Source organism: Phaenicophaeus curvirostris, chromosome 3 (assembly GCF_032191515.1).
Source record: "Phaenicophaeus curvirostris isolate KB17595 chromosome 3, BPBGC_Pcur_1.0, whole genome shotgun sequence".
Classification (NCBI taxonomy): Eukaryota; Metazoa; Chordata; class Aves; order Cuculiformes; family Cuculidae; genus Phaenicophaeus; species Phaenicophaeus curvirostris.
In genome coordinates this window covers 77,485,760-77,512,715 of record NC_091394.1, presented here as the reverse complement: position 1 = coordinate 77,512,715, position 26,956 = coordinate 77,485,760, and the positions used below count along the sequence as shown (strand labels likewise).

The 26,956-nt window shown below is 42.6% G+C and overlaps 1 protein-coding gene across 1 annotated transcript in view; it reads left to right on the top strand.

Annotated features, from left to right (window-relative positions):
• The window catches only part of NCALD (neurocalcin delta), a 53,112-nt gene extending 33,659 nt beyond the window's left edge, over positions 1-19,453 (top strand). The window contains exons 2-4 of the mRNA XM_069854436.1: positions 10,614-11,010; positions 18,237-18,342; positions 18,622-19,453. Of these exons, the coding sequence (XP_069710537.1) occupies positions 10,633-11,010; positions 18,237-18,342; positions 18,622-18,719 (582 nt within the window). The 5' untranslated portion in view covers positions 10,614-10,632 and the 3' untranslated portion in view covers positions 18,720-19,453. The remainder of the gene's footprint in view (positions 1-10,613; positions 11,011-18,236; positions 18,343-18,621) is intronic.
• Positions 19,454-26,956: the final 7,503 nt, after the last annotated feature.

Here is a 26,956-nt window from a genome sequence, read left to right as displayed (position 1 = left end):
ATAAACAGAAAAACAAAACTAATAGAAAGATTAAGTCATACTGAAGCTTTTTGCTTTATTAAAAGGAAAAGATAAAGTTGAAATTATCAATTTTGACATTTCCCGAGAGTTTGCTTTCCTGAGTGTGACCTATTTCCACAAAACGTTTTGATTTCAGCTAAGCTGTGTTACCTGATGGAAGTGAATACTACCGAAAAAGCATTCACCCATTGCTGTTCTTCCAGGGTCAGTAATTCATAGAATCATCTTTCAATTTCAAGGATGTAAAAATTCTGAGAAATAAGACATGCACAAAGGGAAAATTAACACTTTATCTGCAGTTTAGAAGCTTTTTTGAAAACTGCTTTAAGGATTTCCTACAACTCCTACAAAATTCCTTTAGTCATCCATATCTGTTCTTACATATCCATACGTGTCCCTTGTGTTTGGGCACACATGACAGAACTAGGTGCTGGACCAATCAACCCTGGCATGGGCCTTCTTATTTATGAACTTGTAAACTCTGTCATTATCTCAGTGCGTCTTCTTTCCCTCTCCTTAGCAGGATTCTGGCCCTGGCTGCTAGAGCCTCCCACTCTCACTCTCCTGTTGCTTACTTTCCACAGAAAGTTCCACTAAATTTCTTCAATATGGAATGAAAAGTCACAGTTTTTCTCCAGGTAGGAAGCTACACCATCATTCCTTTCTCCAGCATAAGAATTTCTTTAAAAATATCTAATTTGCCAGTTAATGGCTCCAGTTTTTCCAATATCATGCATTCATTTTATCCGTCAACACCAAGTCTCTGCTGTGTGGTAGGAGACCATCTGTTAACAGTATTTTTAAGGGTAGAGTAAGCACAAATGTCACTCTCTGGGAGTCACATGCTATTTATTCACAAAGATAGAAAAAATCAAGATCATGAATTCACATCAGCTTCTTGTGTTACTTTGTGCAACAATAGCTTTCTGCTTTAGTTTCCACTGCTTTCCACCAAGGTATTGCATGTATGGTTACATAAAAGGACCAAACGAGATGTAGGACAGATTAGAAACCTGATGAAGTTGCTGCTAGATGAGTTTGATGACTGGTGCGCCTGGGTGCATTGGGAAAGATAATGTTGCTGCCGGTGAGTGCCTTACACAAAGGAGAAAAGCATTTCAGGAGAGAAGAGAATGAACCGCATTTGATATAGCTGGAGATGTGAGTATCAGGAAAAAGCTTTAGTGCAGTGACGCAGACAAGTAGGAAGGCTGGCTTTTCTGAAGCACTCAGGCCCTTGTTAGGTATCAAAATAAGTGGTGTGATTTTTTGGGAGATCTCAGTTTGCTGGGTACAGATGCTTTTTCAGAAGCTGCCTATTACACAGGTGCCCAAATGGAAGATGTGTCTCTTTCAAGAAGCTTGAGGTTAATTGTGGGTGCTGGGCACTCGAAAGAGAAGACCTTGAGCATTTTAGGAAATGTGGTACAGGAAGGAATTGTTAAACAAAGAAACTTTATGCTCTCAAATTGCTCTTATAATAGGAGACACGGTAACTGCAGAAGCTGTCATTCAGATCTTGATATATGGTCTCCTTTTGAAAGAACGTTGCTAGATAGAATCATCTCCAGCTGGAACAGGCTGAGAGATTCTGCCAGCTCCCCTGTTGTTAGCTTAACACTTGTATTTATAAGTACCACAGACGTCCTGTGCTTAGTGAAAGAGTTAAATGCAGTTAAATCTGGAAAAAAGAGCCTCCTGAGGCTGGATGTCGTAATGTACTGGGTTGGCAAAGTCTCTCTTGCCCTTTATCATACAAAATTAGACAAAGGCAAACATACTTTTACAAAAATACTATTTCCATAGAGTTTGAAGAAATCAAATATATAAATATATATATAATTCCCAAAAGCATCATATGAAGTCTGTCAAGAGAGAGAGTTAGTTATTTTGAAGACCTTAGATGGTTCTACCCAGGATTAATGAACAAGGTTTTTCTTACAAAACCTGTAGTAAAATGTTGCTTTTCATAAAAGAATTATTATGAACCAGAAAAGCGCATGAATATTGGCATGACTTTTATTGTTGTGTGCTCTTTAAGAATGAGGAAGAAATGAAATGAAATAGTGAGACCATTTGGGAGTCTCAGAACAGAGTTTAACCAAATCTGTATAAGTTTCCCCCTCTTGTCTTGTTTCTGTTTTCTTTTTTATTTCCTTATTTCTCACTAAGCAGGGTAAATGTTACTTTCAAACAGTCCTGAGTGGGTGAAGCCTTGGCAATGGGGAATGATTGACCAAAATCTGTAACATTATTGTTCACACTGCTCATAGGTTGGTGGTTCTCTGCATCACCTCCCAAAGCACTCGGGACAAAGCCCAGGGCACTGAGCAAGGCTGGAGGTCACGACTTGCCCCCACGTGCACAGGGGAGCACAGGGCCCCCATTTACACCCACTTACACCTTGGAGGGTCACTGTAGGATCTGGGAGCATTAATTGATTTATGTGTAGCTCCAGTAGTCCTTTTTCTAGCCACCTTCGGTGTGCAGAGGCAGAGGTTATACCTTAAGTGAGCAGAAAACCTTCCTGAAGGTGACGTGCGTTCTGTCTGAAGTGGCAGAGATTTTGTGCTAAAGTGGGTGACCTCCACCTCCCCTGTGTAGCGGTCGTGCTCCCAATGCAGCAGCAAGTAGCTTATCACCAGTAGCTTAAGAACAGAACTGGTAACACCCCCGTGCAATCAAAATCTGGTGGGTGGAGGAAGAGCAGACAGAGGCTATTACATAAGCAAATACAGAGAGTTCATTTTGATAGATATATTGTACGTATACACTACTTTTCAATTAGGAGCAGTTTCATGAGCTCTGAGCCCTAAATGCAAGGTGTTAAGAGGAAACACTGACAATACAAGAGGAGTCAACGTACAAGATGCCATGCTGTGTGAATCCTCATAGTGTGCTGGTTTCCCCCAGCTCCCAGTATCAGAAATACTCATGCCTTGTCATTTTCCCTGTATCACACAGTCAGCCTTACAGGAAATGCTTTGCAAACAGACATCTTCTCTGGAAGCCCCAGTCTTGCTGAGGCTGATACAGAGGGAAGGGTGTGGGAGGGCATCATCCCTTTTGCTGCTCATAGGCAGTGCTGATGAGAGTGATGTGATAATCACTAGGCTGTTATCTAGTTACCACACTGATGCTGAAGACCCCGGCAGCAATGTACTAGCATTTATTGACAGGGGTGCTGCCTTTCTGCTGTTTCTCCCTCCTCCACCCCCACACCAGCCCTCGTTGCTAAAATGCACAAAGGAATTATGATAAAGAGAAACAGGAGACAAAGTGGAGCAGCTGTAGCATTTCTCAGCCAGGGTAAATCTGAAGGGATAAGAGCCTGGGCTTTTGATGTTTGATATCTGTAAGCATCTCCAAGTTTGAAACACACAAACTCTGTGCAGCTGCTCCTGCTTAGACTGTCCACCTCAAAGGACAGAACTAGAAATGTTTTAATTTTATTTCTTGCCTTGAGTTTCTCCTGGGGGCTGTAGCAGGAAAGCACAGTACTTCCGTCAAATGAGCAATTAGGGGAAAGGATCCCCTCCTTTTAATAGGGTAAGAATGACAATAAGGGGGTCTGGAAGAGTAGGAGGGTGACACAAAACAAAACAGTAACTTGCAGCAATGAAAATGTCAGGATCCTGGAATCAAACTAAGAGCCTAATACAAAATGAGTGAAATTTATTGTGTAGAACATGTTAAGTTGCGCCAATGGGTAACTGTGTGTCATTTGTCCCCTGTTCTTTGTATTGACAAATAAAGCATAAATATTGAATGATGATCCCATCCACTCCTCTTCTTCTGTTTTTTTTTTCTCTCAATTTCAGCATCATTCTTCCTTCTTGTTCTTCAGTGTCTGCTAGTCTTAGTCAGAAGTTTAACTCTGAATATTTCAGGCACTACAAATCTATTTACTGCTTTTGCTTGTGAATATACATAAGAGAGTGTCAGATTTTTTTAATAAATCTTGCTTGTGAATTTTATCCATTTTTTGCTGTTCGCCAATATAAGCAGATAAATTAAGGATGGCAAGGCTCAGAATTTTACTCCACAAGTATTGGTTTTTTTGTTAAGTCCCTCTGCGATTTTTAATAAGTTTGGTTTTCTTTCAAAAATAAGCTCCAAGATGCTGGGTTTTTAAAAAAAAAATATACAAAAGCCTTTCTTGGCAAGCATTTCTGCACTGGTTTCTCAAATGAACGTGTGAAAACAAACTAGAAATGGCTAGAAAGAAACATAGTGACCGTTTCCAAGAGCCCGTGGTGTAGTTTTCTGTGGAACCAAGAAGGAAAATCTACTGACCAGGTAGTGTTTGCACTTCATGGTGAGAGGCTAATACCCGAGAATTTATTCTTTTCAGCACTTCTGCTGCTCTGACAGAAAAACGCTATGTCCCACCAGTGGGATCCTGCATGGGCACTGAAATTTCCAGCTGGGAGGTGGAGAGCAGTGCTTGAGGTGGCTCTGAAATTGTGAACATTAGAAGGGCAAGATGAAAGCAGTGCGAAAGAAGAGCAGTCTGACTGATCAGCTCATTGGGAACTCAGTGAATGATTACAGAGTTTCCCTGTCCTGGAGCACTGCAGACATCACCCAGCTGACGTTCCTGCCTTGCTCACCTGAGTCCCACTGGAGAGCTACAAGAGGATGAACAGTGTGGTGTCCATACTTACTGTTGGGTTTGCATTCATGATTAGGCCATGGCAATGCTGATGTTCCAGCCACAGTGAAAGAGTATACGCAGATGGAAAGAAACTGTGTCATTTGAGATAGCTACAGCTTTGAATCATTTCAGTATATAGCTTGAACAGCAGTTAGCAGAATTACAGCCTGAAGGAGTAACTGACCTTAAGAAGGAAATGGCTTTTACACCAGAAAGTGTTTACCAACACCTTAACTTTTGTAAATGCACGTACCTTCTCCCATTCTGCAAGGGCACAAAGAGGAGCCAGAGATGCATCTGGAAGCATGTGTACACTGGATCACATATTACAGCAGAATTTGCAGAGACTGCCACATGCTGCAATTGATGAACTGGCTTTTGGTATATGAAGCAATGATAGCTGGCAGAGAAGGAAGAGAGTAGCTCTTACTGTGAAAAGTGTTGAGAATAGGGCAAAAATTTGGCCTGGAAGCCCTGGGGACACATTCCCAGCCAAGTCCCGTGCTCTGAGAGGAACCATAATCTTCCTCTGGCATCCTCCCCTTATCACAAGGTAAGGGGATACCATGCCATTAGCTTTGGATAACCAGAGGTTTGGTCAACCAGAGCAGAGCAGTAGCCTTTCTTTGAGCTTGTGACAGATGTGAGTTGCACAGTGACTGGCAGAAATGTAACTGGAAGGAGTGGCAGAAGGTGATGGCAGGAGAATTTAGCTTGCAAGGATGCTGTGCTTCCCACTCCTGTGGTAGCTGGTGTGCAGTGACAGCTGACGACTGTTGGAGGGTAAGGCATGGAAGATTGATCCCTGACACATCCAGATGTATAGACAATTTGGGAGGTAGATGCTGTGCATGAGACCACTTGTCACATGTCTAGGTTTTAGTAGCAAACAACAGTTACTCTGAAGGAAAAAACAATGAAGAAGGTGAGTGGAGAACCACAGGGGCTGCAGAAAGCAGTTGTACTGCAGACAAGCCATTAGGCACTGCCACAGGGAACTGACTCATCCTGGAGTGCTGCTTTCTTGGACTGTCAGGTAGCAGCACTGGTTCAGAGTGATGCTGCTGTCCTGCTCAGCCTTTGGCTTATGTCAGCAGTCATCAGAAACTTCTTCAGCTGTTTGGCAGAGATTGAAATCCCACTGTTGCTATTCTCAGGATAAATTGCAAATTATGTGTTAGAAATATTAAAGACAGCATTTCCTCCGTAAGTGCATTATTTCTTGGAAACAGGTGAGACTACGTGTGCAAGAAACCAAGAAACAGCAGTTTCTGAAGGCAAACAATAATGAGGTGGTTTATCCTTATTTTCTGTAGTTTGCAGAGCCATGTTGCCAGCCACATAAGCTGGTAGTGGTATATCCATCATCCATCTGCCTCTCAGCTGTGCTGGAGAAGTGTTCTGCTCATTTTAGTGGTGCGTTAATGAAACTTCCTCCATTCATGCCCCAGAATTTCATCTGTGAGCATCCTGTGGCTTTAGGACTGTATAAGCCGACTGTGTAAAAGGCTTCCTGCACCGTCCAGTGTTATCTCCTTGCCACTGAAAGATAGTTCCCTAAAGCTCCTGTATTGTTATCCTGTACTTTCTAATTTAAAATTGTGAAATAGTACTGAAACCACACAATGGGGCTTTCATTGCTTCTTTCTGAAAAGTTTTCTGCCTTCACTTTCACACGGTCTCTGCAGTCAAGCCAATGCTGTGATTTGTCTTGCTATCCCCACTGGAAATGTATCAAGCAGAACTTGCCTCCAAACTGATTCTTTGCACCTTTCTGGTGCTTTATACTCTGTTAGCTATGAAGTATCCAATACGCTAAATGCTCCATTTTTAGAGTAACACTTTCCCCTTTCTCATTTTATTTTTTCTCATCAGTGGTATTTCTTCCAGGTTTAAGCCTAAACCAAAATTAAGATGTCTTGCTGTCTTTGGCAGGCTGTGCTCAACCAATTAAAACAAAAAAAAGGATTGTCTTTATACGATGGTTGTCAAGTGTGAAGAGCAAGAGCATTGTTAGAAATGTGTTGCTAACACTTGCTTATTATAGCAAACCCCCAACAAAAAAAAAAAAGTTTGATTTCTATTAAGGAAATGTGCTTAGATGCTCATATTGCATTCACACAGCTATGGGTTAGCTGCAGCTTCACAGCTCCTGCTTAAGCAGGCGCTGTGTTTGCCTTACCCTCAGGTTTCAGATCAAGGTAACAACTACATATGAGCAGCAGCAAACTGCTGACAAGACACACATGATAGAGTAAGTGTTCATTGCCTTTCTACCAGTTAATTCTCCCTACATAAGGAGAAGGCTATAACAGCATCAACGCCCTGTCTGCACACAATATACTGCACTGCAGGGGCAGTCAGTTGGTGTGGTGTCAGTCACTACCTCATTTATTTATTCTCTTAGACACTGAATTTCACAGCCTGTTGTCTGTCAAAATGCTCTGTCTTCAGTCTTGTCTTAAAAACTCTGCACCTAGACCTGATTAGGCTCAAAGCATTTACTTCATGGAGCAGTGCCCATGACATTTTCTACAATATCAGTGAACAGATATTCTTTCCGTAACAACCACACAGCAGTGATGCTTTCCTTTCTGATCTGCTGTAGTTGTTGGCTGAAATGGTATCAACCCTTCAAGCCATAAATGCAGCACATTCTTTTACCAAATAATATTGCCTTCATAATTAGGACCTTAATACTTTTGTATGTCATGTTCTTCCATGTAGGAAGTCATTCATGTATATTACATCTAACACAATTGTATCAGAGGGAGAAATTGTAGAAATCCAACTAAAAAATAATCATTCGATATTCAATTTGTCTTTGTTTTGTACACCTACAACAATCCATTTCTCAGTATTGTCAATATTTTACTTTGCTGCTGCAGTTGCTGTTTGCCATTTACATGTATTTTTAACATTTAATCATATTTTAGAAATTTGGAACATCTACAGAGGTCATAAAGATTAAAGCCGGTTTTATTTCTTTCTGTGCGTTGATTGCTGTCATTTTTAGCTGATGTTGTCTTAGCTCGCTGTATTTTGCCGATAATCTAATCTATCCTGAAGAGGCAAGAAGCAGTACATGCAGTGATTTAAAGAATCTTCAAGTGTCTTCAAGGATTTTCTGTACTTGGACTGCAAAAGCATTTTGATCTGTTGTAGACAGAATGGGCACAATAAATCCCATCATTATAGTTCCTAGTACACCACGTATTAATAAGGAACAATCTGGAGGACAAAGAATATTATACAAATTAATCAAAAGTGGACTCAAAAATAATTCTACCAGTTTTTTACTGTGTTGCCTGGCATCACAGTGGCTGAGAATTTCAACCCCTTACTGCAAGTTGCATATGGTTAGCTCACTCTCTGTGCCTGGAGAACATAACTTTTTCTGATTGTGATGTTTTGTTCCTACAAATGCAATGCAATGTGTTCTACTACTCTGCACTTTTATTATTTGGTAAAAATATATTTCACCTGCAGCCATGTGCAGCTACAAAGGCATCATTTTTTGGACTGAAACACCTTCTTATCAGCTACCTCTTGAAGGCCACTACCTGCATGTTGCTTCACTATTTTATTTTTCAAAAGACTCTGCACTGGAAGCATGCAAGCTGAGTTTTGCATTTTCAAATGTTTGAGATATTAAAAATCAGCAAGGGATTATATCACTAATGCCAGCTCATTCCTACGGCAGCTGGCTTGCGCATTAGTCAGAGATCTTCCCTTTCTACTCCAGTGGTCTGAAAAGTGTGCAGCCCCTGGGGCTGCAGAATAGCTGCTGATCGTGGGTGTGGGTGGCTGCTACCTATTGTAGGGATTTTACTGGTTGGGTTTGTATTAAACTGATGCCATGCTAAACTAAGTCTGACCATTTCACTTGTCCAGTTGCTTTTCCATCCTGCTGACAGGCTCTGCTTGTGTTGTTTTGCCTGACATAAACCCGTCTGGCTGCCCTAATGTAATCCATTCACTCAGCTAATTCCCATGTTGTTTATTATGGACTCTGTCCAACACCCACTGAAGGCAACGCAACCTTCAGCTGCCTCGGCAGCTGTTGGACCAGGCCGGTAAAACAGGGACATTTCACTATTTTCAGAATATTAAGAGCCTGGATTACTTAAAAACTGTATGGTACGTTTTGATCAGGAGGAAAGGCAACAGAAAAAAGTACCTTTAAGGTGGCATCTTCCACTTTCCAAGTATTTTGGAGACACTTCGGAGGAAAACATATTGTTTGGATCAAGGCAGTCACCAAGGCTCCTGAAATAGTCAGGAGGTAGAGAGACTCCCATTGGGCAGGACTCCTCACCTCTTTCAGCTTCCTCTCCATGAACAGGAGAACCTATTCTCCATCAACCACGTAAGCAATAAGTTTAGACTGTAGTCTAAACGTAGTTACCAGACAGATGTGGAGACACAGATAGATCTAGGATGGACACCACAATTTTACCCATGAGAAATAAAGCTTTTTGGTCCTTCTGGCCCAAGAGCATAAGAGATTAAGAAGTCAGTCCTCTAACTGCCTTGTGGAGTTCAAATTCACATTGGTGGGAAGAGGAGATTCTCATCAGAAGAAGCAATTAACATCAACCTGGGGACCCTCAATTTCTTCTTCCCAGAGCCAAATAGAGGAGAGTAGATTAGCTTCAATGGTGGTGCATTTCTCAGTAATTGCTTCTGGCATGTAATAATATTGCATTCTTCTTCTTTTTTAAGAAGTATTACCTTGTTCTAGAAAGGACATTTTATTGAATGCTCATTAACCACTCCCGACATTGTTAATAAATCCACTTTTGTGGCCCAGAGACTCCATTCTGACAACAGTGTGGGAGTCTTGTGTAAGTTATTTTGCAATTCTACTTAAGCTATCCATACACCAGATTTTAGTTGTGGCTGTCATTCGCATGACAACTTCTCAGGGATGTGTCTGTCAATAGAGAATATCTTCCCACAATTCAGGTATAGTGCTAAGCTTCCAGTAAAACCGATGATGTTGCCAACAAAGTCAGGCTCCAAAACTTAAAACCCAAAGGGCATCAGTCGTTAGTAAATCTGCTGCACAATGTGATATGTAGCAACTTGCCTTAAATAAAATATAATTAAGGTGATTTAACAGAAGTGGTATCCAATTTCTTAATGATTAATTTAAGGGAAATGAATTTCCAGTTTTGTTGTCTGGGTACTTATTTTCTCTCTTTCCTTTTTTAAAAGCTTTTTCTTTTCCCTGAAGGGCTGTGACCACCCAGATAATAGTAATAGACCAAATTCCTAACTACAAGAAGAACTTAAAAAAATGCAGTAATTTTATAGTTTGGGGTGGGGAAATCCACTATTAATAAAATCTGTTCAGATTTTTATCTGCATTTTTAAGTAAAATGGGAAGTGGCCCATGGCAAAGAGGAGAGTCTACTCCTGGGTTGCTCTGTTTCATTCTGGATATAAAGATATAACTAAAAGGGCTTTGGCTCTTTGTTTCAGTGTATGCTACAGATGCACCTTGATCCCATTTGAAGCAAGACCAAGTGAACACAGCAACCTGGTTTCTGTCAGAGGTATAAAACCAAACATGCTGCATTGGGGTCAGGTCCTTGAGACAGTTCGATGACTGGGATGGAGGGTGCTTACCCATTGCCTACCTTGTGATTTCAAAGGCAAACTAGGATGGTAATAAAGTCAATGTAATTACAGTTTTCCAGACTGCAAAAAGACAATGTAATCAACATGTAGATTAGGCTTGTTAATTTTTTCAACAGTGCACTTGTAGTAGTGCTGACTGCTCAAAGCTTCAATTGTTTCCCAAGAGTGAACTGTTATCAGAAAGCTCAGAATCCAGCACACTGTTCTTCTACAGGCTCCAGGCTAATAGTTATTAAGTAGTAGTTTTAATAATTATAATAATTCGTATGTCTTTGTTTTTCCTCTGCAGTTAATATTTTGCCACCAACATGGGAAAGCAAAACAGCAAACTACGCCCTGAAGTCATGCAAGATTTGCTAGAAAGTACAGACTTTACAGAACATGAGATCCAGGAGTGGTACAAAGGCTTCTTGAGAGACTGTCCAAGTGGACATTTATCTATGGAGGAGTTTAAAAAAATATATGGGAACTTTTTCCCTTATGGGGACGCTTCTAAGTTTGCGGAGCATGTATTCCGCACTTTTGATGCCAACGGAGACGGAACAATAGATTTCAGAGAATTCATCATAGCCTTGAGCGTAACATCAAGAGGTAAACTGGAGCAAAAGCTGAAGTGGGCATTCAGCATGTACGACCTCGATGGAAATGGCTACATCAGCAAGTCAGAGATGCTGGAAATTGTGCAGGTATGTGCTGCTCAGAGGCACCCCTTGGCCTCCCTCCTTACAAGCAAATTATGAAGTCATATTGCAGTGTGACACTGAATTAAAAACTCTGGCTGAATTTGGGAGTTTATGCTCTTGGTTCTCTGTATAGCTGCTTGAATATAAAATGTTATTTCATTTGACAAAGATCGTGTCACAATTCAAAATGCAGCATTTGATATCCGTTGCAAGATTTGCCTAAGCAACACACTGTGTGGGAAGTTTTCCTTTGGGAGTTCTGCTGCACTGGAGCACAGCAAATAACCTGCTCATAAGTATGATTCTGCCCTCTGGGAAATCACTGTCAATTAATTACAATTAATTACAGTCAGACTGAGGAGGTAACTTAGCTTAGCCAGGTAATGTACTTCTAAGGAAGGCAGGCTACCTCTACAATAAGAAACAAATCTACTTCGAAATTGTGCTGTTGTGAAGAACCAGCTCACATACTTTAAAAGGTGTCTGCCTAATTCCAGTGAGGTCTGCATCCTCAATATCATACTAGCTGTCTTCATATTAAATTGTCAGTATAGATAAACCTTATCTGGTTTGATTCCGTATACAGCTTCTTTGAATGCATTTTCTCATGCTATTAGTAGGAGTCCTGCCTTACTTTGGCTTCCTCTAATGTCTTCTTACCCTTGAGGCACATCACTCTGCTGAAGACTTTAGAACATTTTTTATATGGTAGTATATTTACATAGCTTGAATCTGTATAATGCAGCACTGTTTAAAAAATTGTAAAAAAAACCCAAACTGTTATCAAGATCCTTTCTTTCCCTGGAAATTTTGAAGTGTTAACTATGTAGTATATTATCCAGACTTGTATTTGTGCTGGAAATCAAGGGAAAGGAATGTACACGAGTTACAGGCTGTGATGGCAAACTGTGTATGGAGCCAGCCTAATATGTGGTGCCCTTTTATTTCTATCAGGGCTCTTCTCATGTCCTCCAAACAGTAACTAACACCAGCGCTTGCACTGCTTCAGCAAGACCAGATGCAAAGCTCAGCCGCAAATGTAGTGTTGATGTGTTGTCTTGTCACTTATTCTGTTTTGTGTTCTTGTGTCTAAGTTAAAGAGCAGGACTGCATTCAGACATGGAGACATCCGTGTCTCCGTGCCATGACAAATCCCATGGAATATTTGCATTAGAAGACACTCTGTTCCTTACAAATCTTCCTCTCACCTGGGTAGCATAAACAGGCTATCAATTATTGTTTTCCTATCTAGCATTTCTCCTCATGAGAAAACAAAGAGAAACCCAAAGCAACTAACGAAATACAAAGCAAACACAAGGGGCCAGACCCAAGCAGGAGCCTGCCCCTCAGGAGGAGGAGATGCCTTTGGGGCTGCAGGACCCCTTGCTGCTGTTGGGGAGACTGGGAATGCCTCAGTGCTGAATGGCAGCACAAATACCCCAAACCAGAAGATTTACAAACACGGAGAACAATGCCATAAAGGTGTTCACGTCAGATTTAATGAAAACATCAGTGGCTGGATTCTCCATAGCAGGCCAAATGAGGACCAGCAAAACTAGCAGCTTCCTCAGTTAACCCAGTTCTGCTCACAAGCATGATTAGAGGCTGAAATGCTCTGCTTCCTCCTCACAGTCATGTTGGTACCACATCATACTGCTATGTTTTACAACCATGATGTCATCATCAAATTAAACTGCATCTTAGTGATCAGTGTAGGGTGACATTTTATCAATTTGTACAACCAGCCCAGAGCAACACTCAGACTGCATACAACCTTGGCTCTTCTCCCAAGTGACAGGGGGCAGGACAAGAGGGAATGGCCTCAAGCTCCGCCAGGGGAGGTTTAGGCTGGACATTAGGAAAAAATTCTTCACAGAAAGGGTCATTGGGCACTGGAACAGGCTGCCCAGGGAGGTGGTTGAGTCACCTTCCCTGGAGGTGTTTAAGGCACGGGTGGACGAGGTGCAGAGGGGCATGGTTTAGTGTTTGATAGGAATGGTTGGACTCGATGATCCGGTGGGTCTCTTCCAACCTGGTTATTCTATGATTCTATGATTCTATGATTCTATGAACCCTCAGCCTGGCACTCCATCCCTCCCACTGCACTCTCCTCCTTTCAGATCACACCTGAAACTCAACTAAGCAATGCTTTCTCTCGTTTACTCCCACCCCACATTTTGAGGGGCCACACAAAAACTGGTTATGGAAATAAGTAGCTTAATAAGCCTGAGCAACAGTCATTTCTGCACCATGGACCATCAGTAGCTTTACAGTCAGGATAGCTGCCTTTCCTGTGATGGAGTTCCCCAGGAGGCAATGTGCTTGTAGATCTCACCCTATACTCCCAGTTTGCTATGGTCATAGTGATTTCCCTGTTTCGCACGGGTCACCTGCAGCTTCTCCTGATCGGAGAGGACTTGTTGCGTAGTCTCTGGAAGTGTGTTCAGCTGATATGTGAAGCTGAAGTAAATGAGCACAATTTCTTGCTTTATTGAGAGATTCTTTTGATGCAGAGTGATTAGACATTGAAAAAAACCCACAGCTAACGTCTACTGTCTTTCATTTATGAACCATTTTATTTTATAATATGGAAAGACAGAACTCTATATCAAATGTCTTCCTGAGGGCCTTCAGCCATCAGTTGTTCTGATAGTGAAGAAAAGAACAGTTGTATCTCTGATATATGTCTCAGAGGAACGTATTACAAGTCCCTTATCTAGCATATATTTGCATATTGATATAGCTGGATTTATTATGTTTTCATCTGGATGTTTGCATGAGGCAATACATCAAAATTATCACTAAAAGAAACACTACCAATCTAGAAGTCTTAGTTTTACAGAAAAATACTGTCCCCATTACTGTAAGATTACTGTATCTTAAATAACATGGGGCAAGGCATGCTTCTCTTCTTTTTCAGTTTGCTATTCTTTGGGCTTTGAAAGCCCTCTTTCCATAATGATTATTAGCGTCATGCTGGTGGTTACTTGCATTTGCTTTCTTGTGCTCTGGCCTAATCTAGCACCACTGCAGGCAATGCAGGCATTGTAGCTTCATTCAACATTGATAGAAGGTGCTTATGATAATAGTCACAGCAGCAGCAGTGCTACAGGTTAGGATGGCTCATGTCCCACAGGAGCCCTAGTAACTATCCCAATGCCAAGGAGATGAATACGAATGGTCCATAATAGCTTTTTGAAGCCTGTTTTTTTCTGCAAAGCAATGAGCTGGAGAGCAATGCACATGCATTCCTTTAAGCTCCATTTAACATAGAGCTGTTAACCATCTAGCATAGCTTATCATAGACTCACCATGCCTGCCCACAAACTTCCCCTAGACAAGTCTCCAAGAGTCCTGTTTAGAGACACACATAAGCCATCCACATGGAGCTGGATGCACAGCTTGGTGGATCACGTAACCTGAAGGACTTCAGTAGTGGGCTGACATTTCCAGAGCCTAATTAAAGAAGGTCCATGGGACACTGCTACACCTACCAGGAGTAGCATATCTGCAAAGTACTGTGGAAAGATGCTTCATATCCTGCCCTCTTGACAGACTTCACCACAGATCCTCTCACATTCTTCTCTAGAAATATTTTTCACATCTCCCATATGTTTACCTACAATCTAAATAGCCCAGTCCACTCAAAAATAGCTGCAAACCCTTGCTGAAATGGGACATATTTGGTGAGACTCTCTTAAAATAAAAGTTTAAATAAGAGATGGAAACCTTGTTGTAAGGGTACATTTTTTCACCGTATGGTCATAAGACATAGTAAGAATACTGAGCAGAGAGACAAGAATAACACTTTCAGTTTAATACAAACATTCAACACACATTTCACTCGCTGGGCTAACTTATTGGTGAGCCCGGAAGAAGAAGAAGCTGATATAGGAAGAAGCAGAAGCTGATAAGGCTCTCAGTAAAGACCATATCAAAAACACCCATGAGACTGAGAGGAAAATAATTTTTCCAGGCCTACTATTCACTTCATGGTACTTTTAACTGTCAAAACTTATTTCAACTGAGTAAAAAGGATTGACTGAAAATTTGTGCTGTTATTGTTGCCATCACCGTAAGGAGCTCTTTGATGCTTTGCCAAGTATAGGAGGAAAGTGCAGCCCTTCACCAAGGTTTCTGGCCTGAGTACAGCCATGGAAGCTAGTGACTGGGAGGAGACCCTGTGTGAATGGGCCCTAGACCCTAAGCCATCCATCACTGCTCATCCACATGCTGGTGGAAGATGAAAGGAGAGAGCTCAGCAGAGAACCAGCCAGTTCAGATGAAGCTGGAACCTGTGCTCACTCCAGTGATGCACACAGGGCTCAGGAGGCACAACTTCTTGGTGGCATTCAGGGATGCCAGGGACTTGTAAGGCATCCTCCTAGCAGGAGTCTACCTGAGAAGACTGCCCTGACTCAGGTGGCTGCCAAGAGATAACAACCTCCAAACTTCCTCCTACTGAGTGCCATGCATGGCTTTCAACCCAAGTGCTGTGAGGCCCAAGGGTTGTACTCTACATGGAATGGAGCCCCTGCAGCCTTTCTGTCCCAGGTTACAGCCCAGGGCTAGAACAGCCCAGCTCCACATAATTAGTGCACGAAACCAGCTTCTTTTCAAAACTTGCTCTTTCAAACATGCAATAAAGAGCTCTGTGTTGGATTAATAAGAGGCATGTCTCAAGATTCTTAATAAACTTTAGTTGGCTTTTACTTTGGGAAAACTTCCCACTGAACTTCTGAGTAAGGACATAAGAATTTGTCCAGAGTAACCATTTTCAGCATGAAAGGAACGCTTACTATGTTATTCCCATCTGGTTTTCCTAGAATATCTCATCTGTTATTCCCTTCACATGCCTCTGTGAAAAGGACCCTGTAGGATGAAGTCATCCTGAAGTGCTTTTTTTTTGTCCTAAAAATCTGCATATTCTTACTATGGTTACTTTGATCCCGGTAAATACGCTTGCACTCCCAGACCGGGGCATTCCTCCCACACTTTCAATACAGATTCTCTGCTTTGCCATCCTCTCACCCAGAGTGAGGGAATGACCCTTCCACCTCTCTTCCTACCCCAGACAAAAGCCAGACAGTTTAAGATGCTTAAACATTGGCAGATTTATAAGCCTCATCTGTGCTCTGACCCCTGCGAGCCTTGCATGCTGATGAGGATGAGGAAGGTGTAAATTGTTACTGTCCATGCTGTATTTTTTTCCTTTCCCTTATTGCCTCCTTCCCCCCGCTCCTTCATCCCTATGTTCATGTGTTTGCATGTTCATCCTTACTTCTGTTCTCCTGGTTATCAGATGATCATGGTTATATGGACAGCATCCCTGCCTGTACCAAGGCTCTGCCCAGTACTCTCACACCCTAATTCTCTTGGGATGCTCGGGGCACTCCCACAGTGCAAATCATGATGATGATGATGATGATGATGATGATGATGATGATGATGATGATGATGATGATGATTAAAAGGATGCCCACCACTTTTTCATTCAGTCAGCAGCACTTCATGCTGAAATCTTCTCCTCTGATTCCCTGCTCAGGTTCATAGCCAGCACGAAAGACTTACCGGAGGGCAGATCAGGAAATCCATGGCCACTGTGTTGGTGACATAACTGAGGGAGCAGATGTTTGATTGCACTGAGCATAAGCAGTGAATAATTAATTAAACAGACAAATGCCTTTCTGAGGGTGTAATTCTTTAAGTTATTTAAAGGCTAGGAGATGTGAAAGGTGAGCTGCTGGCAGAGGAAAAGCCAGCAAGATGGCCAAGGAAGCAGTTGTTCCCTAGTCTGAGTGTAAAATGTCAGTGCTGCTTAGAGGCGTCCTCCAGCTGGTGATTCTGTGCTGTTACATTCCCAGAGTCATAGAATCATAGAATCGCCAGGTTGGAAGAGACCCACCGGATCATCGAGTCCAACCATATCATCGAGTCCAACCATATCATCAAGTCCAACCAATCATCGGGTTGGCTCCTGGGGACCCTGGGCCAGATGATGGGAGTGTGCTAGGCAAAGTGCCTTCACGAATGGGAAGAGAGGAGAGGAGAGGAGGGGATCTAGCAAGAAACCCTGGGCTTCCCAGAGCAGGAAGAAGCAGAGAATAAATAGCTAAAGCAATCACGTCAGCACTAAGTTATCAGCTGATCGTTGCAGACACCATGTTGGGCAAGAAAAAAGAATTTGAGTCAATGTAAGAAAGTGATCCACATCTACAGACCAGGGGTGGAGGGAAAAGTGACCACCCAGTGCAGCACCTGTCAGCCAGAGCTCAACAAGCTGCAGCTGGAAGCAGAAGGAGCTGGGCAATATTGCCTTGAGCTAGGCTGTGCTGCCTCTCCAGATGGCCAGGAGACTCCCCCAAAGCCACCACCCTGCAGCCAACTGCCTGCTGCTGTTCTCCCAGCTGTGAGGCACCGTACAGACATCTAACAGAAAAAACCCCACTTTTTTACTGGTACCACATGCTCCTATTCACAGGCAAAGTTTGAATAATCAGTTAAGAGACAGCTACTTGTCCTTGTTTTAAAATTGACATTGCCTCTCTTTTAGGCGTGGCTAGTACCATACACACCTAGTGGGTTTTTTTCTGTGCAGAGAATAGCTACGTGTGGCACCAGTGTGGGTCCGGAACATCTGTTTTCTGTGGAAAAAATTATGAATTGGGTTTTTAGCTGTGTACGCACACCAGTACTGAAGGAAAAGGCCACCTCTTTGTTGGTCAAGTTTTCATTATCTGAGAGACACAGCAAATGCAGGGAGTCACTGCCCTCTCTGCAGGCAGGTTGCAGGCAGTAGAGAAAGGAGATGGAGAAAGTAAAGGCAGGGTGAGAGGATGGGGGTGCTGAGGGCAGAGACACACCACAGTGTGGGACAAGAGCTCAGTGGTCTTACCATTCCCTCAATGCCTAACGTACTGTACAAGCTGTACAAGTGATAAATTCATTCAAAAAATGTTTTAATAAGGAAAAATGTAATCTCAGCCCAAACTCAGATGGTGTTTGACCATGACTAAATAAGGAAACACAGTACTTCATAAATGAATATCCCACTAAAGAGGGCAGCTACATGTACTGGTACCACCCAGCTCCCTTCAGCATCCAGAGAACAGGTCCCAGCCGATGTCCAGGGGCATTTTCTGCCTGCTTCTGTCACTAGGATGTAATTGTTCCCTTGAATTAAGATAATGTGTTTCTTAACAGCTCTTTGCTCCTGTCTTGCAACATAGGCAATCTATAAGATGGTTTCTTCCGTAATGAAGATGCCAGAAGATGAGTCAACACCAGAGAAGAGGACAGAGAAGATCTTCCGTCAGATGGACACCAACCGTGATGGTAGGCACCCTCCAGGCTCTGGGATGGCAGCCTCTGCCCGCATGGTGGGAGGTTGGAGAGTCCTGCCTACACCAGGCGACACCTCAAACTCACCACTCCTACTTCAGCTGCCTGGGCAAAGCCACAACGGTGCAGGCAGGCAGGGCTTTGCCTTGTGGGGTTGCTTTCCCGGGGATTTTCCTTGGGCTCCCTCAGCTTCCTTCCACCATGCTTGTCCAGGGGCTTGGCAGGTGTCTTGCGACCCAACACGTGCACTAAGCAAACATGTTTCTTTTGTAGGGAAGCTCTCTCTGGAAGAATTCATCCGAGGCGCCAAGAGCGATCCGTCCATAGTTCGTCTCCTACAGTGTGATCCCAGCAGCGCCGGGCAGTTCTGAACCCATTCCTTGGATGAATTATGTATCTGCTTTTTTTTTTCTTTGCCAAACAACATTCATGGTAGTGTTGCCTCTGTATGGCCAATTATGCCTTCATTTGTGGCATCTTATAGCTTCTTTTGTTGTGGATTAATTATAAGAACGCTGAATTGCTCTTAACAATTTGTCCAGAGCACAGGCAGTACTGTTTTAAACAGATATCGTGGTGTTATCATTGTTTTTAAGATCTTGTTTTGGTTTTTTGTTTTAATATGTCTGTTTTGAAAGTATGTGTTGAGAAGGAGGAAACCAACAACAAAACCCTTGGCAGCAAGACACACTGACAGATATTAGATTGCTGTTTTAGAAGCTGACTAGTCACCCACAGGACCTGAAAGTGTAGTAGAAGTTGAACCAAAGGGGTTGTGATGGGTGGGGTAGGGTTCACCTGGAATCTCCTCTCCTGTCCAGGACGCACCAGTTAAGGTCAAAGACAGGATCGGGAATAAGTATAAAAGTGCAAAACATGTGCAGGATGTATTGTCCACACCCCTGCTTCTATGCCTCCTTTTTTTTCAATGCTGTGAACATTTTTCAGGTTGTGAAGAAGGAAAAAAACAAAGGCTGACATTTTTTACTTGGTTTATAGTGGTTGATTTCACACGGCTTTGTCTGAAAATTCAGCAATTTGCAATCCTGATCCCCAAATCCACAACTGACAATACCTCTTGCCATTTGGGATCAGCAAAAGCAGACACAGATATGGATAGCTGGGTCTTGACAATGAATTTAAGGGAGATACATGATGAATGTGAAATTTTCAGGTTAGTAATAAGGCAGTTTCTACTAAGGAGAGTGGGCATTCATGTGAGGAGCTCACAGACCTCTGCAAGAAGCTCCAGATGAGTCATGTCTGCTGCTCTGAATGCTCTTGCATAGTATCAAGTTTTGGGGGTGTTAATTTTTCTCTCTCCACTTAGGTAACAGAGTTTCTGGGCCTGGTCTTAGGGCAAGGCTGTCATGAAAACTTATTTTAAACATAAAATTGTAGCACTTATATTTCATTTATCTTAGTAAAGTTCAAAAAATCTGTACTGAAACAAGGAAATGGTACGCTTTATGGTATATTTATATATAAAAAAAATTAAAACAAAAAGATCAGCTCTTCAGAGAAATGTTGAATGTTCATCTTTTCGCCTAGACGCAGGAGTTCTGAAAGTTGCTGCTGCAAAACTTTATCCTTTGGTCAAAGTTGCTGTATGCAAAGCTAGTCCACATACCTGGGATTTCTTAGGGACTTTACAAGTGCTGCTGCAACAGAAAAGCTTTAGTGGCAGGAGGCATTATGCTGACTAAATTGGCATTAATCTGTCATTAGCTAAAGTCTGCTCTGTGATCCTTTTGGAGAGGTACTCATGTAGGCGTGCACAGTGTTGGGAATTTGTGAGCTCGTTAGAGTAACCTTTGTCTGACAGGCAAGATTGGCGTTTTGTCAAGTGACCTTGTAGATGCTAATCCCCAGTAGCCTTAATTTAAAATAAACTAAGCAAAATAATTATGCTTTGCAGATGATGATTAGCTAAGTACTAATTAGAAGTCATGAATAAGCAGCTGAGTATGAATAATTTTTTGTTGAACACTAGCTAGCATGTATAATAATTGAAAGGAAAAAAAAACCTAGACTTAATTTTTCCGTACCATTTGCTTTGCCAGGTGTGAAGTGCAGAGCATATTAAAATAAAATAAAAGTAAATTGAAAACAACATTTCTAATCAGTTGTACTAAAATTATTTTGAGTGGCTAATTACACTCAATAAATTTCTTCAGGCACACACCTTTGTCTCAAATGATCACAGAAATCCAGCTGATTATATATTCCCATAATATTAATCACAATACGGAGCAGAGATGTTGGGGGGGAAATGAGAAAGTGAAAGAGGCTCAACCAGAGACATAAACAGATTTCATATCTAGAACTTCTAGCTGCTACAAGCACCACTAGCAAATTCTTCCAGCTGATGGAAACGTTCCCTATCCCTTTCTCCCTAATGAAGATTAGGGAGACTTGCATAAGCCTAACGTTTCAAAGGAGAGCCTACGCCCAACTTCTCCTAGGTAATTTCCTGGCCATGTCTCCCATGCCCATTACCTCGTCTATACTGAAAGCCACATTCCTACCTACTTTGGTGCTTTGAGGGTTGATTTTCAGGAGGACAAGCCCAGCCAAACTGCCAGGGATTGCTTCAGAACATGCACTGATCAGCAAACACTCTGTCAAATGGGAAAAAAAAGTCCATTGCCCCAGCTGGTCCTGGGGTGCCCCATCACCACCACTGCGCGGGCAGGATTAGGTGATGCTAGAGGAACCCTGCTGAACTTCTAACCTACCAACTCAGTGCAGGCATCCAGAGCCAAAGCAGCCCAGACCCAGAGAAAGTGGCATTTACTGAAGGTGAACTTGGATATCGTCTACAGTTCCATCGTCTTCTTAAAGTTGTGAAAGCAGCTGCATGTGACTGAAGCTTTTAAAGTGTTGCCTTCTATTTAAGCAACTGCATTCCATTCCTTTTTAATTTTATAAGATACTTCTGGCCCAGAACCTAATCTCTCCATTTGTTTCATTCAGTAGTTTTGTGGCTTTGGGACCAGGCTTGGTTCACGTGTTAGTTCTGCAGAGCATGTATTTGTAAACACAACCTGTGATACGATCCCAGGCCAACGGGGATGTAATTCTTTGCACTGTTCACAGAATGTGGAAGAATAAGAATCAACCTCCAGCTGCAGAGGATGTAGCTGGAGATAAGAGTACTGTATAAACATTCACAGAGTGAACTAAGGTTATTCTTTTACCTGACTACTGTTGATGATTGGTATTGTTTTAAATTATTAACTATCCCTTTCTTTCTCTGCCTCTGCTTGTATTTCAAAAGTCATACATAGCTGAAGTGGTGTTAGGAGCATTCACAGACCTCAGATCAGCAGGACAGCAGTGGCATGCCGCTCCTCAGACTGGAATTCTCTGCTTTGCTGCCATTCACATTTGCAATCATTGCTGCCTTCATAAAATTTTTGAAGGCAAAATGGCCTATCCTCTATAAAATAGCACAGACACTTTCAAGCCATCAACTAGCACTATTTCCGTACAGGAAGGATGGCAGACAGCACATACTACTTCATATCGCCTTTCCACTTTGTAGATGCATTCTCCAGTGCTAGTTGCATGTGAAAGAGATAATGTTCATTCACGTCTTGTCCAAATGAATTAATGAGTACATCCTGCATGTAGACTGAATGCATGGAAAACGCCAGTCCCATTTACCCACATTCCCAGTCAGCTGGGCAAACTCGGGGGCAGAAGATGTGAATTGAGGACTGTGGCTTGTGCTATCGGCAGCAGCCTGTCTTTGCTTTAGGGTGCTTTGGGAAAGGAAAAGGGAACGTAATCCTTGTAAAAACAGCATGCATATGTTCTTGTGAGCACTTACTTTTTGAGGGGGACTGAAGAAAGGTCTATGTTTCAACAGTATTTGAAGCCCTGTAAGTTCACTGCAGTGGATGTTCCTGAGGTATATGGAGATGTGCTGTTCCTCATGCTGTTCTTTGGGGCTTGTAGGATTTTTATCTTATTGTTGGACATTTTGTCCGTTGTTGTTCTCTGTTATAAGGCATGCCTTCCACATTTTCTAGACACTTCGCTTAAAACAATAAGCCAGAAGTGTGCAGCTTCTGTAGCTTGAAGAGTTCTGTGTGCAGAAGTATTGCACACCAGCACAAGAAGTGGTCACGCCTGACCAAGTCCTTATGGTTTAACAACTGCCCCTGGGGGCTAAGCCCTGGGACTTTTCAGTGTGTGCTCTCTTCACTAGTGGCAAATGTGCAATAATGCGGCTTAGCTTAATTTTCTTTCACTGCAGACCAGGATAAGTCGCATTACCTTGCATTTGCTGTGGGCTGGAAGCGCACACATGGGCAGAAACCTTGGCTCAGCTGACTCATGGAAACTTGGTGAACTGTGGTAACTTGATGTTGAGCCCTAATCCACAGACTAAGCCAAGAAGAGAACGTGGCCATGGCCGTACATCTCTAGTCCATGTGAACCGGGAAACACGGTGACAACTGGCAGGTCCCTAGAGACACGTGGCAGTGAGCAGGGAATCTCCTGCCACAGAACAAATGCCCTGAGCTCAGCTGTCTTTCTTCTTTAAAAACTCTCTCTCTTTTTTTTTTAGCAACACTGGTGAAGATGCAACATGACAGCAATATAGCACAGAGAGGATAAAGGAGGCATCCTTCAAAAAGAGTTTCCTTTTGAAGTCTAGTACACAAGCTCCAAGTGAAACAAGTAGAGGGGAGGGTTTGACAAGACTTCCTGAACACCCGCTACCCCAGCACCTCCTTGTGTCTTTCTCATGGTGCTCCCTTAGTTTCCTGGCAAGGTAGTCCTTGGGCTCAGGAGTTAGATGCCAGGTAACTGATGCAAGACCAGTGGAGAAGAATATTTCACCTGCCCTTTGCACAAGCATCTGGATGTATTCTTTGTTCTGTGTCTTACTGGGTGGGATGTCACGTAGGAAGTGAAGTGGAGGAAGTTGGTTTCCTTGGTGTTGCAGGCATAACTCTTGCTTAGAAATGCAGAGAAACTTGGCAAGTGTCAGACAGCCAAGCAACACTCAGAGCTGCATGTGGGGTTTTCCACTGACTGTGCAGTAGGCAGATAAGATGCAAAGCTGAGATATGTCAGACTTGTGGTGTGATGTGCTCTGAGATGAGGCTAGACCAGAGAAGGCACCTTCTAACTGAGCAGCTCTGTCTGCTGTGTATTCTGTCAGAGGTGCTGGCAAAAGACACTTTTAAATACCTTCAGCTGAAGGAGTAGAATAACTGCTCTTTCTTACGTATAAGCAACAGACCTATTTGCTGTGCCACAGTTAGGAGTCAGAAAAACAGCATAAAGCATTCCCCAAGTGTAACTAAGGGCAAAACATTGCCTGCTGGAGCTTTCTTCCTGGTTGTGGTATACAAGAAAGGAAAGCTCCATTTGACTCTCACAGCCCAGGTGCCGTCTTGGAAGCTGAGGAAGGTGAAAGGGACAGTTGTGTTTTAAGCACAGGAGGGGAAAAAGCAGAAGGGTTTATAAACTGGCTCAGAAGGCAATGCCACTAGAAACTGGAGCTATCACTGAGGGTTGCAGAAGCCGTTAGGTGCCTCTGGCATTCAGAGCAGTAGCATTTGGTTGGATGCAAAGTCAATTTCCTTGTCTCTTGCAGAAACCATCCCTGGTTGCCATGGATGTCTCAGTTACCAGCACCCTTTCCAGCCTGGCTTTTGTTACAGTTCCAGATCATCCATACTGAGAAGTTATTTCAGGGGTGGGGATTTTCACAGGGTACTCTCCATATCTTAACGAATAGCATCTGGAAAGGCCAGATGCAAGGGGCTTCTTGCAATGTAAAGGTTTTATTTCCTTACTGCTCCCACAGGTCCTAAGTGGTTTTTTAGTATGTATAGTCAAGATTAAGATATCACATGTAAAATGCTGACTAATGCACAATAAACAAAGAGAAAAAGAGCTTGGGTTGTAGTGAACAATGTGAAAAGACTAATAACTGTATGAGACATCACCACGTTTAGGTCAGGGTCTGAATCCACAAAGTGAAACTCCCTAAGCAATAGTTAGCACAGAACAGCTCCTCTGCGCTAGCCCAGTCTGTGTGACCTCCTGGGCTGCTCCATCCTTGTGTCACCATATGATGAGCCTGGGGACTCTGGGTCCTGCCACTGAGATGGTCATCTGAGCTTATTCAGCCTGCTGAGTGCTTCCCAGATTCCAAAGGTGGTGACGGCTGCTCTTGCTGTTGTGTTCACTTACTGTGCAGTTGAAACATGTTAGATCTTCCCCTCTTGCCCTGATCTTATACCAAAGAAGTTCTCGTTTTCCCAGGGCAGGCACTCAGGGTGTTGGGCTTCATGAGGCTTTGTGTCCACCTTCCAGCTGTCATCCCTACGCTCTCTGTGAGTGGATAACAAACACCAGCTCTTGACATCTGGAGGAGCCAGACTTGATGTACTTTGTTGGAATGGCTTCTGATTTGGTTCCCAGCCTTTGTCCCTCCTGTATTTACCTTGCCAACTACTTTATTTATTTCCTGGTATTAAGTAATGGTAGTATCAAACATTTCAAGAACACACTGGACCTCTCTGACAATGAGGTTTTCATTATCATGTATGTGTTTGTTGCCACATTGAGACTGAACCTGACTGGTGCTGGCTCTCTGCTTTCACAGTTTATTCCACAGAGAGCTGATTTCTTCCAGGCAGGAGCAGTATCTTCCTACGCATCACCATTCAGCGCATGGTGGCCCAATGGTGCCTGGGATACCCAGATGTTGTGGAACAAGAGATAACTTTGATGCAGTAATGTCAGGTGGAAACTCTTTCTGCCTTCTGGTGAAAACATGTCAAGGGTGTGACCTCTGCTGTCCTTTGCCCTAGGGACAGGGGTTCCAGTGGTATTTAGGGTTGGCTTCACAATCCCCCACTAGGTGGGACGATGGTGATTAGGAAACCCACCTGAGAAAATCCTCTTAAACTCTAAGCTTTGTTTGTGCTGTTAATTGGCTGCGCTCAGCGGGAAGATTAGTCTGTGTGGTTGTTTGGGGGAGAACTCACAGTTCTTTGCCATCATCACTTTTTTATTTCCTGTCATTAGCTTATTCCCATTTCCAGGGCAACCAAATAGTTTTTATTAGTAGTTGGGAGAAAAACAGAAAACAAATCCAGAGTTTCAATCTGATAAGGATCTAAGGAAGCTTACTACAGACATTGTGCTCGATGTTAATCATATGAATGCTCTGCAAGATCATGTTTCTTCAGTAATTTTTGTTTAATTTCCTTATTCATGTTTTGGTTGTGTTCATGATTTATTTATTTTTTCTGTACCCTCTTAGATTCAGCCCTGTGGTCATTTAGCAAAAGTCTTGATGATCCCAAGAGCAGAGCTGCCTGGGCGAGGTGGGCTCACTGTGCCTCGTACAAATGAAGTGCTTAATTAAGTTAGGGATTATTTTTGCCTGCACACTTGCTGCAAGTAGACAGATTGAGCTGCATTTCAATATGCTTATCTCTTCCACTTGCTCACTTCAATTCCATCTGAGCAGTCTTGTAGTTAATATTCATGTATTCAGTTTCATTTCATTCTTGAACCTGAGGGAACTAATATTGGCCTCTTCTGGCAGAAGCACTTGATACCTTTTGATTTTTAAATATTGCCAAGTGAATGATGTGAGGGATGCAAAAGTAAATAGTTACACATTTGTTTGTAAATTTGGGCAGATATTTCTGACACTGAAGAGGCTAATAAATTGAGATAAACAACAGTCAAAAGCTGAATGGATCCAAGTGTCTATTTCCCATTTAAATCCATGACCATTCCATAGGGAAAGCTTTCTCATCTCTGTCCCCTCAGACTGTTTCCGCATTGCAGCACTGAATAGAGACACCAAACCTAACTTTAATTAAGCTACCACGGGAAGACTAACCGCAGCAGCATGGAGTTCAGCATATCCTGTGTCTTGGCAAAACTAGATACCTCTCTAGATGAATGCTTTGTAAGCAAACCTACATATCCTAAGGAAGACTTTTACAACTCAGAAAGGAGAGGAACAACTACGAATTAAATGAATTCGGTCCGCATATTTTTCTTATGGCTGTCTAGGATTGCTAGTGCCCTGTGTGTAGTTGCCTATAGCTATTGTGATATGTTCACTCTCTCCCCACCCCTAGTTCTGTTGTAATCTCACCTGATGATACTCTGAGTCTCCAGCCAGTTCTCAGCCAGGCAAAGCCTATAGGAAGGACATCTAAAGGTGAGCTGCCTTCAGGAAGACTGAGGGAGCATGTACCCACACAGTGACGTGTTAAACCTACCCGGTGAAACAGAAGTAGATGATCAGGCCATCTGAGGAGACGGAGAATTTGACGGAGGATTCTGTATGTGTTTATGCCCCCAGCACGTGCACCATCCCCCAGCTATTAACCTCCAGTTAGGATCTTTCTTGAACTCTTAGTGTTGGAGTAAAGTTTTCTTATGCGGATAATGTATTTGTATTACGCAACGTACTCAGAAAAAAACAGAATATTATCTCTCTACAACTGTCCTCTCCTCTCGAGAAGCTGTTCTCTTCTGTACATATGATATGCAGAATGTATGGGAGTCTTACCAGCATTGGTTTGCATTTTTAAGACTGTACTAATTAATG